We start from the raw sequence: 12,336 nt of genomic DNA, 5'->3' as shown, positions 1-12,336 counted from the left end.
CTTCTCCCTACATCCCTTCAACACTTTGCCTAGGATCTTGTCTCAGCCCTTGCCTATGGGAACTCCAAATTTATTGTCAGATTTTGGCAGCATGTTTTCCCTGCCAGCTATCAGAGACGACTTTTGCAACTATAATTGCAGCTCCTTCTGAAGGGTAATGTCACTGACTGAGCTGATACAGCCGCAAGCAGAGACCGTCCATGCTTAACCCTGTTAAAAGCACGCTTTTAACGAACAGAACAACAGTTATGCAATAGGATGACTACTGAAAGACTGCTGAAAAGGGAAGGAAATATCTCCCTTGCCTGTGTTTCAGGTCAGTGTATAGGATGTGTTCTCTGCTGCAGGATGGAAACTAGTAGTTTTTGTATTTCATGACTCATTACCTTGTCTAATGAGCACAAAGGTCAAATGGGAATCTTTTTGGATCTGGCTGACATCATTTAGCCTTTGCATGTAACAAAGGACATCCAAACACAAGGACCACAGTGAGGAGGATTCATGCATACTCTGGTGACCAGGACCATCACAAGGGATGGGGGAGAGCTTGGATCCAGTTGCTGGCTGGCTTGGGTCACCTCAGTTCCAGGGACTGATAAGGTTACTTCAAGAAAATCAAGAATATGTACTTTTTTAGACAAATTCAGACCTCTCACTTGAGAAGTTGTGCACACAAGACCCCAAAGGCCCAGGAGACAAAGCTTTCACGGGAACGAGGGTTCAGCTTGTGGAAGGTCAACCCTTGTCAACTCCTGCCTCCTGTGTGTCCTCACTACCACCCTACTTTTGTTCCTCAGGGAAAAAATCCCACTCTGTCTTCTAAAGCCACCTCTATTCCCCTCAAAGGGCTTGGCATTTGCCTGCCATTCCACTTGACATGCGGGGAGTGGAAGGGGGAAGTACAGGGGCTGGGAAATAATCACTTCCATTGTTCAAAACCTGGGTCCAGTGTTGTGCAAACACTTGTTGAAGTTTACAGTGAGGCAGAGCACAGGGAGCAGATAAGTAAAAAGCAGAATGTCTCCTAAATATGTGGGTTTTGACTTGCTATTTTATATGAGGAAGTTGTAGCAAAGAAAGAAAAAAAGCTTAGGTCAATTCGTAATTTTTTTTTCATAAGTGTCTAAATATAGATGATTATGTATCCTTAGATCATGGCAAGTGTTGGACTTTCCCGAACCCCTCTGGAATCACAAAATATTGCAGCTTTTTAGTTGATTTGCCTTTTAGTTTACATGTTTGTAAATACAAGAGTATCACCATACATTTATGTGACTGTGTATTTCTTTATGATATGTGTTTCAGCTCTATTTGAAAGCAGTCAATTCTTTATTATAGTTTTCAGTTATAAAATGTTGTGAATTAAGTGAAATGTTTTGTTTGATTCAATTAAATGGGAAAAGTCATTAAAAACATTAACGTAAAGTATCTATCAATACTCGAAAATTACACATTATATTAATATTAATGATAATATGAACATAAAATAATAGCAAATATTCACAAATATTTGCATTATAAATAAATTCATTCTACCTGGTCTTAACAGAAGAGATACTAAGTCCAACTAGAGAATTGTTAGGGACCAGCAGCTAGGGTTTTGAAGGCTCCAGGAAGGCTGCATTTATTGCTTTAGCTGCATTTCCATTTCATGACTTTGGCAGGAAGCACTTTCTTCCTGCTCAGCAGATGGTGGAAATAAGATATGGAAGTGACAGGAGGAAACACTGTAAGTTTTAGGAAGTTCCTGCTGGGAACTTTTGATTAAATTAGAAGTGGTCAGGAGACATAATATACATCATGCATTCATCTCTGACTTTCAAAATGTCACTTGCTGTTAGCTTGCTGTTTGTTTAAACTACAGCCAGTGTAGCTTTGCAGATGTGAGTCTGAACACTGCCTGGCAGTGCAATCATGATAGGGTGTGCATAGAGATGGTTAATTTCTCTGTAGCACTTGGGTGAACATAGGTAGGTGGCCCTCCTGTGAAAGGAGAGCAAAAATGTAGGACTCTGAATCTGTTTAGTATTATGAGGAAGATCTGCTTTGCATAAAAGCTGTTATATATAATCTTGCTTATCCATTGGATCTCAATGTTTGCTAAAACCTAAGGGAGGCTGCAGCAGGGAGGAACAATCGATGTATTTAGTTGGCATACAAATTCAGATTTGAGTGCAGAGTTGCTCTGGTTGGGGGTTCCAGTGAGGGTCCATCCCTGCCAAAAACAAGACTGTCTTGAGAATTTCTTATAAGTCTGTTTGCAGTCTGCTGCTCTGCTTAGCCTGCAGCTCTTCACAAAAGCCAAACCTCCGCTCTCTCACTCTGGGACTCAGAAGATCAAACTCTACAGGGCAGTCACGGTATTTCGGCCCGCAGTCTCCCATTGCTCTGACCACCTATCTCTGGTCTGGTGATTGCTGCTGGAATCTGCTCTTTAATGGTTTCTATCCTCAGCAACTAGATTTCTATTGCAAGGCATAAATGAGGTGTAGCAAATCATGAACAGAAAACATCTTTAACATTTTTTTTTAGACTGTAGAAAGAAATTAACAATAAATTCAATGGGAATTAAAACATTAAACCAATGTCTAGTCCCATAAATAATCTCCTGGGCCCTTGAGCAGCAACATTCAACATAATAAACAATGTAAGCTGCAAAATCCTTTTGCAAAGCAAAAAAAAAAGTAGTCTGTTATAGTGTCAGGTAGAAGTAAAGTGAGAGAAAAAAATCCCATTATATTAAAATAAATAGTGTGTGCTTTTCTTCAGAAATATGACTTCTAAACTTTTTCTATATATGTGTGTCGAGAGTTTAGATTGCGGGGTGACAATCAAACCCTGGCAGATGTATTGTTAACCTCCTCTCCCCCACCACTTTCCCGTTTTTGCCCCTCCCTCTCCCCCCTTCCCACTCAGGACAGGCGATCGGGAGGGAAAGAAGGACAGAGAGAAGAGAGTTGGAAAAGTTAAAGATGTTTTACTAATGCTACTAATAAGAATAGAGAAAATAATACAAGATATACAAAACCAATCTTGAAAGTCTCAGCAACTGCAGAGCCAGCACCCAAAGTCCTGGATTGGACTCTGCAGCCAACCGGAGCTGGATTCAGTCTCTCACTAGGTCTCAGTTCACAGGGGAGACTAGCAAGGTCCTTTCCTAATGTCAGCCATAAGCAGAAGGGAAAACAAGGGAAAAAGGGACGAGATCCTCATGATCTCCCACTTTTATATGAAGTATTCACGTGAATGGAATGTTATACACCGTTGGTCAGTTTCTTGGTCACCTGTTTCTCGTTGCCCCTCTCGCAAGATGTGAATCTGTCCTTATGAATAAATTAGCATTCCATTGCTATGTTTACCAAAATCTGCATCTGGTTCTCCAGGAAAATGCAGCTAATATGAAGGCTTTAGCTGACAGGCAAAATTCACTAAAAGAGAAACTTGTTTTTTAACAAAACCAGGACAGTGTGTATATGCGCTTCTGTGCCTGCCTTTTCCTATCTATAAGTGGAAACCAGCACACAATAAAAACCCCTTCAGAAGTAACAGAGGTAATTAGTATCTCTAATTTTAGCTGCTTCCTTCTGAAAGCCATTAACCGGTATTCATTGGGCTACTCCAAGGCTGGCAGTGACTTAAAACTGCTGATGACATAGCGAAGCACCTTACCGGAGGTAATTTAGTTGCAGCAGTAGTAAGGAGTCCACCCTTGCTGTTTGCAGTTGTGCTGCAAGTACCCCTAGTCAAATACTGTTTAACTAAAGTCACTTAGACTTAAAGTACTCCTAATTTCCTTCAGTCAGTTGTACTTTAATCATCATTCCCCATTCCAATGAGTGGCATGTCTCATGGATCATTTAAAGTATATTATGCTAAAAAAAATATTTTCTGGGTACTCATAGAAAATGAAGTTGTCTTTGGTCTTTGCAGAAGAGCTCTGATCTGATATTCCTATCATACAATTTGGCATAATCCCACGATCTCTCTCCTGTGTGCTAATGGCTGACCTAGAATGCCTAATTTATAATTTTTTTCTCCTATGTCAATCATTTCCTCTACTTCCTGCAGTGAATTTTACCTAGGAGTTTATTGCCAGCTCAATGAGTCTTCTAAGGTCCTTCTGCAGTTCTTCAGAGTTGAGCCTAGTTTCTACTGCTCTTCAATTAGTATCATCAGAATACTTTAGCTTGTAGCAAATTACTTTTTCAGACCACTTGTGGATATGCCAATCAAAACGACCCCACACAAACTGCTGTAGGAAGCCATGGGTGATGTCCACTTACTAAAAAAAAAGCTGACCTTTCTATTCTGTCCTTCATTTCTATGTATTCACCTGTTATGGATCCATTTCCAAAACTTCTTTCTTAGCCTCATTATTTCTAATGTTTGGTGAGGGCTGTGAAAAGATTTCAGAAAGATAGTTTGGCCATGCCTGTAGGACCTTCCACATTCATAGGCTTGTTGTCATCTTCAAAGAACTGTAACAAGTGCATGAAAGTAAGCTTCCTGCAAAGCTACACAAACTCTTCCTTATTATGTGTTTATTCATGTGTTTACTAATTTTATCTTTTATATTTCTACTTTAAGTAAGGCCATTTAATTTCACCTTGTTTATTTTTGTCCTTACAGCATTAAAAACACATTCATTAAGCTTGAACCACTTGATCCATCAGAGAGTTTTAGAGAGATGCTCAGCAAAGGAAATTAGCAGAATCAGTAACCCATTTTGAGGAAAAAGAAAGAAATCAAATGTAGTAATATAGCAGAAGATTTTCTCTTACTTAACATTCTGATCAGCAAGTGTTTCCTCTCATTTTATATCCTTGAAAAACTTCAAGGTATATTTTTCCTTGATTTTTCTTTGATTGGTGACTCAGTATTGTCTCTGGCCCTATAATTAGATGAAGTATAAAGTGAATTCAGAAATTTATTAATGAAACAATTACCATTAATATGAAGTACAGGTAGAGCAACAGGTGCTTACAAGTTGTTAATGGCCTATTTTTACTGTATCAACCAATTGGCATATGTGCAAAGACAAAAAAAAAATCCTGTATTTACACAAGTACTGCTCCAACAGTAAGGAATTCCATTATGCCTGGGTCCAAATTGAGCAAAGAAGGTACCTGATTGTTCCCATGTACAGCAGTGAAGCTTAGAAATGCCAGCAACAGGTCTAAATTATAGTCGGAAAGAGGAAGGGAGCCTTTTAGACCTTGATTTTTGGAAGTGTCAACCACACGCTTGCTTTTTACTGTCTCAGCAGATGTTTAGGTGCATCATACCTGTGGTCTTTTGGGTGGCTTAACAGACAGGGGCTGTGTGAGAGCTAGGGAAGAATTACAATCCTCAGGCACTTAGAAACATAGATTTAGAGGGAACTGTTCTGAAGAATTACTAATGCCTGAAGAGTGTGACCATTTTCATGCCAGGAAACTAAACTTTACCTTCTAAAACTAGCTTTCAGCTGAAGCATTCTGGTGAAGAAAACATCTTACCTGGCTAAAATAGTTTTTACAGTGAGCCAGACCCAGGGAGCGGTGGGTTCCAAACACACTTGTTGACCACCTTTCAGTGTAGCTCTGCCAAGAAAGAAACAAAGAAGTTATGGCTAGGTGGATCCCTGCCACTCTCCTAATATTTTGAAATTTGTATGAGCTATTTGACAATTAAGTAACTGGAGGACATGGTATGAACTTCCATTTATTAAAATTGTTCGAGATTTTCCAACTAGAAGTTCTGAGAGAACTGGGGAAAATATATTTTCCTGTACTTTTTCCATACTGGGGCATTTAAAAAACCTTTTTCTTAATGAATGGTGTCAGTGTAGGTGCTTATGATGCAAACTTTTTAATGAGCCAGATGAATTATAGATTAGGTTTCTCTTCTCTATCTGGTCATAGTTTAGCAGATCTTTCAGGAACTCAATTATCTTGGAAATAAAATCTGGCTGAAATTACCGATTACTGGTGAGGTTGAATTGAATGACATGCAATGCTTCACAGAGGGTTTGATTGTACGGGTGTTATGTGTTTAGGAAACCATAGCGAAAACACGAAAACCTGAAAGCTCCCTTCTGTTTACATGAATACATTGATTCAATTCATGTGAATAGTTCTTGATGGGATTTTTTTGTCTTATGCTTGGTACTCATGTGGATTTTACAGTTGAAGTTCCACATTCCTTGCAAAGGAAAATGCTCGCAGGGAACACTGACATAGGGAATAACTTGGGGTATTTCCAGCTTTGCCACATGCAGACCAAGTTAGAGGAAATTGCTTGAATTTATGTCAGTGGGATCAAGATTGTATCTTTGATTCTTCATTGTCTAAATTATTAATAGTGCCATGAATATGTTATAGGCGTTTCATTCTCTCCTCTGATGTTGGTCATATTTAAGATACTAGCATAGAGAGACTTATAGAACACTGTCTGGAAGTGGCGTGTAACATCGGCAGGAAATGAGCTCATTCCTTTGGATAGAAGGCCTAATACCTTATACTTGGTGTCTATGAGGCTTTGCAAGGGATATATCAATATAATTTCACTCAAAGTAAATAAGTAACTAGCATGCAAAATGCCAAGCCACTTCCTTCTATTGAAAGCAAGGTGCTATTTTGCAAAAGTGCTCACATGATTTCCACATTTTTGCAGCCAGGTCCTCTTTGGCTTAATCTCACATTCTGAACAGCCTTGGGAGGGATGAACTTGGAATGAGTGCTTATGCACAGGCATTGGAAGCCTTTTTCCTCTGTCTTCACCAGGACCCTGCCTATAGAACAAAAATGAATTATGTCTGCGTAAATGAACAATCTCATTATTTGTTCCTATGAAGAAGAAGCCTTATTCTTGTTACTCAGACACTCTGAGTGTCAGAGGTAAAATTAACTGCACCTGCACAACAGCAGAGGTTACATTTTCAGAGCTGCTGTTACGCAAATACACTTACATATAAGTTTGCTTCTCTAAGTGAAAATACTTTACCGTTTTCATAATGCATTTGTGCCTGAACAGATTCTACACCTAAATTGCATCATGCAAAGTAGGTAAACATCATAAACTATATCCACATATTCTTTACTAGTTTCTGCCATAATCATCTGCTCATATTCTTTATTCTCTTCTGCAAATTGCATAATTCTTGCTTTGAGGAAGCGTGACCATTAACCTGCCTACCAAAAAAGAAGTACAAATAGGAGAAAGTTGTCATTTGGAAAAGAAAAAATGTTTGAGCATATTTAGAATAAGGTCCTGTCTTAATTCAAATATTTCTTATAATCTAGGGTTGGGCATATATTAAGGCATAAGAATAAACTAATTTCCTGATGGAAGCACATTTTACCCCCACAAACAGCCACAGCATCCTAACAGATGCAAATACAAATTATACTTTTTATTTCTGAATGATAGTTTATTGATGATGTACGTCTCTCGCAAAAAGTCGACATTAACATAGCATAAGCCCACTTGCATTTGCATATGTATTATATGGTTATGTGAGTTTTAAGAAATCATTTTCTTGCCTTCTGATCCCACCATTAAGACCAAATAGAGAACCAAAGCTACAGCAACATATTTGTCACCCATTACTGCACAGAAGTTTTCTTCTTGACAGATGTCCTGCTCTAGTTCTATTTCACATTACATTTTGTATTGGAAAGGTGCACTCCCAGCAGCCTGAGTGCTGAACAAATGTACTCTAGCACAACGGACAATGTTCTGTACATGCAGGTTTCCTAATGTGTGAGAGTGTTGCATAAGAAATCCAAATCTCTGTGCAGTCTGTTCAGCAGCACTTCAGAACTCTGTAACTTCTGCTGCTTTATGTTTTTATTTATTTATTTAAATTGTGATTATTATCCATCACTATCTGTTTGCATGATCTTTATGGGATATTAGTTTTAACCAACAATGTTGAGCTTGCACTTGGAAAAAAGTACAGCATTATCAGACATGCCTCATCCCAAATTTTCCCCCCTCTCTTAATATAGAATTTGTGTTTAGCTCTTTGCATTGAGTTGTGCACAAGCTTTTACCCAACACAATTGCTGCAACTTAATGGACCACATTTTCATAAGGATCTAATGAAGTTATTTAGCCAGTGCCTTATGAAGGCAAGATGTAACTAGTTTCTTTTGTTCTCTGAAATGATTTTGTCATTTTCAGTTTGGCTAAAGGAATTTGGATGCTTGATTCTGTACTGTAAAGCCTCTCCAGTCATTGGGCAGGAAAATATGAGCTTAAAATGACTAAGGCACTGTCACCTATATCACTTAAGCTCTCCTGAATATTTCATTTATTCAGAATATGAAAAGATAAAGTATCTGACAATAAGAGTTGTAACAACACCTGATTGAAATAAGCACTTGTTTGTAACCTTATGCATCTAGAATAATCATAGGTGTTTAAAACAGAAGCTAAATATGTGTCATAAGTAAATATCTCAAGTATTCCTCAGGAATCCATTTCTAGAGTGTGCATTGTTTACTTATTGGGATATTGGATATTCTTATTTTTGTGAGGTGAAAAAAAGGTGATCTCAAGGAAAGAAACTGGACCACATTATGATCTGATAAAATATCTTGTCCATTTGAATTTCATTACTTTACTAAAATTAAGAAAGCAATTGGGTTTTGTAAAGGTTTGAGCGGTGGAGGAACACGCGGGTCGACTCAATATAAGTGATAAAGCATAGTTAGTTTTATTAGCCCGAATAGCATATACTTATACAGTTCACGATAATTATGCATACCTGTCACCTACTAATTGGCTTAAGCTCTAACAGTCACATTTGCATGGTCCTCCTACTTGCAGCTGCTAGCTATGCTTATTCTACATTCTTGTGCTCTTGAAAGCCGTTTGTGAAACTCTGCCAAGGTCTCAGTGACCTTGCTGATTTTACTGAAACAGTCAGCGGTTCCCACTGCGGCCTAGTCTTGCTACTTATGCTGAGGCCTTCACAGTATCACAGTATCACAGTATGTTTGGGATTGGAAGGGACCTCAAAAGATCATCTAGTCCATTCCCCCTGCTGGAGCAGGAACGCCTAGGTGAGGTTGCACAGGAATGTGTCCAGGCGGGCTTTGAATGTCTCCAGGGAAGGAGACTCCACAACCTCCCTGGGTAGCCTGTTCCAGTGCTCTGTTACCCTCACTGAGAAGAAGTTCTTTCTCAAATTTAAGTGGAACCTCTTGTGTTCCAGCTTGATCGCATTGCCCCTTGTCCTATCATTGTTTGCCACTGAGAAGAGCCTGACTCCGTTCTCGTGGCACTCACCCTTTATATATTTATAAACATTAATGAGGTCACCCCTCAGTCTCCTCTTCTCCAAACTAAAGAGCCCCAGCTCCCTCAGCCTTTCTTCATAAGGGAGATGCTCCACTCCCTTAATCATCTTTGTTGCCCTACGCTGGACCCTCTCCAGCAGTTCCCTGTCCTTCTTGAACTGAGGGGCCCAGAACTGGACACAATATTCCAGATGGGGTCTCACCAGGGTGGAGTAGAGGGGAAGGAGGACCTCTCTCGATCTACTGACCACCCTCCTTGTAATACACCCAAGGATGCCATTAGCCTTCCTGGCCACAAGGGCACAGTGCTGGCTCATGGTCATCCTGTTGTCCACCAGGACCCCCAGGTCCCTTTCCCCTACACTGCTCTCTAATAGGTCATGCCCCAACCTATACTGGAACTTGGGATTGTTCCTGCCCAGATGCAGGACTCTACACTTTCCCTTGTTAAATTCCATCAGGTTATCCCCCGCCCAACTCTCCAGCCTGTCCAGGTCCCGCTGGATGGCGGCACAGTGTCAGCCACTCCTCCCAGCTTAGTGTCATCAGCAAACTTGCCAATAGTACACTCAATTCCCTCGTCTAAATCATTAATGAATATATTGAATAATATTGGCCCCAGTACTGACCCCTGAGGCACTCCACTAGATACTGGCCTCCAACTGGACTCCGCACCATTGACCACCGCTCTCTGGCTTCTCTCTTTAAGCCAGTTTGCAACCCACCTCACTACTCTATTGTCTAGACCACACCTCCTCAATACAGTATCACAGTATGTTTGGGATTGGAAGGGACCTCAAAAGATCATCTAGTCCAATCAGAATAGGTTCTGCTCGTACAACTGCTCCGCAGACCTACGTCCCCCATTTCCAAGCCATTCTCTAACATAAAGGAACCTGCCAAAGGAGAGCTTTGGTATTTTATGTAAGGGAGATGGCAGTTTATCCTGAACATATATGGCATATTGTTTTTGCTCACTGGGAGCAGGAAAACACTATGGATGTGTCAGCTAAGATTGTTAACTAGTGAATAATTGGTTGGATTGTTAAGTGTCTCAACATTAAAATATTTTGCCAGAAGAATTTTCATGGCGTCAGAGTTTGTCTTTGGAGAGGCAGTATTAGCAAAGCAGAAACAACACAGAAGAACAGCCAGCATTTGACAAAGGTAGTCATCAAGTCAGAACAGCTGCAGTGCTTCTCTTAGCTGGCTATGAGAACACTGAAACATGTTTTTGGAAGTATGGGGATTGTTGTTGTGTTCCTAAGAAAGGTATCTTGTGAGTGCACACAGAACAGAAATGCAATATTTTGTCATTTCTAGCCAGCCTCCGAATCATGTCTCACCACTGAGTGATAACCTATGGAGAAAGCATGGATACAGTGCAGCCATTGTGCAGAAGCCCTACCTGGAGTCCTGGGAGCACAACCATTGCTGACATTTCTGGACAGAAGAATTTATGACAAGAATCCTTCCTTGACTGTGATTCAGCTCCCAGTAACTTGACTGGGGTTTTGCTGGTGACAAAAAGTTATGCGCTTACTATAAGTATCGGTATAGCACTAAAACTGGTACCAGTCCTTTAGGCTACACACCTGCTTTTATGGGGTGTGTGTATAAAGGGGTTCTCCCCCACTTCTCCCCATTCTTGGCTGATATTTCTAGCATGCGTCCCTTCAAATTAGATTTCTGAAAGAAGCCAGCTTGTAAAAATCACTTGGAAAACAAGAATGCTTAGTGTTGTAAAACAAGTCTGAACAGAACCTGTCTCCTTGAGAAATTTGCTTTACATTCTGAGGCTGAGTTCTAGCAGGCTGTGTAATGCAGTGCTGTGGGACAGAATCATAGAACGTCCTCAGCTAGAAGGGAACCACAGGGATCATAGAGTCCAACTCATGTCCCTGCATATGACAGCCCCACAGTTCACACCGTGTGTCTGAGGGCGTTGTCCAGTCTCTTCTTGAATATTGACAGGCTTGGGGCTGTGACGCCTCCCTGTGGAGCCTGTTCCAGTGCTCCAACACCCTCTGGGTGAAGAACCTTTTCCTAATGTCCAGTCTAAACCTCCCCTGGCACATCTTCCTTTGGGTTCTGTCATTGGTCACTAAAGAGAAGAGTTCAGTGCCTGCCCTTCCTCCTTGCCTTGTGAGGAAGCTGTAGACCACAATGAGGTCTCCTCTCAGTCTCCTCTTCTTCAAACTGAACAAACTAAGCGGCTTTAGCCACTCCTCATACAGATTCTTTTCCAAACCCTTCACCAACTTCGTAGCCCTCTTCTGGACACTCTCTAGCAGCTTAATATCTTTTTTATACTGTGGTGCCCAGAACTGCACACAGTGCTCCAGGTGAGGCCGCACCAGTGCAGAGCAGAGTGGGACAATCCCCTCCTTCGAGTGGCTGGCAATGCTGTGCTTGATGCACCCCAGGACACAGATGGCTTTCTTGGCTGCCAGGGACACTGTTGGCTCATCGACCAGAACCCCCAGATCCTTCTCCGCGGAGCTGCTTTCCAGCATCTTGTCCCCTGGTCTGTATGTATAGCCAGGGTTGCCATGTCCCAGGTGCAAAATGCGGCACTTGTTTTTGTTGAACTTCATGGGGCTGGTGATAGCTCAGTTCTCTGATTTGTTCAGATCCCTCTGCAGGGCCTCTCTACCCTCAAGAGTGTCAACAGCTCCCCCCCAATTTTGTGTCATCAGCGAACTTGCTAAGCAATCCCTCAATCTTCAGTCTAAGTCATTTAAAAAGACATTGAAGAGTGCTGGCCCTAAGATGGATCCCTGTGGAACCCCACTAGTGACTGGTTGCCAGCCCGACATAACCCCATTTACTGGAACCCTTTGAGCCCAGCCTGTCAGCCAGTTGCTCATCCACTGGAGAGAGGGAGTCAAGTATGCTTGAAATAGTTGTCATCTTGCATAAGAGCTTGCTCAAACAGTACCAGAAACTCCCTTTTTATCTTGCATTATGAGCAAACTTGGGCTGTTCATGCAAAATATGGAGCAGCTCCCTATTGAAAGAGACTGAAGTAAAACAAATATCAAAACAT

The 12,336-nt window shown here is 41.0% G+C and overlaps 2 protein-coding genes across 3 annotated transcripts in view; both read right to left on the bottom strand.

The window, feature by feature from the left end:
* The window catches only part of LOC136101007 (albumin), a 433,515-nt gene that overhangs the window by 322,449 nt on the left and 98,730 nt on the right, over positions 1–12,336 (bottom strand). The window lies entirely within an intron of this gene.
* On the bottom strand, positions 4,834–7,587 carry LOC136101432 (interleukin-8-like). Its single transcript, XM_071808364.1, has 4 exons — positions 7,524–7,587; positions 6,634–6,772; positions 5,499–5,582; positions 4,834–4,891 (listed from the first exon to the last, which is right to left on the bottom strand). The coding sequence occupies exons 1-4, from the start codon at positions 7,585–7,587 to the stop codon at positions 4,834–4,836; spliced, it is 345 nt and encodes a 114-aa protein (XP_071664465.1).

Source organism: Patagioenas fasciata, chromosome 4 (assembly GCF_037038585.1).
Source record: "Patagioenas fasciata isolate bPatFas1 chromosome 4, bPatFas1.hap1, whole genome shotgun sequence".
NCBI classification, from domain to species: Eukaryota; Metazoa; Chordata; class Aves; order Columbiformes; family Columbidae; genus Patagioenas; species Patagioenas fasciata.
Note: the sequence above shows the minus strand (reverse complement) of the source record. Positions and strands in the feature narration are given on the sequence as shown.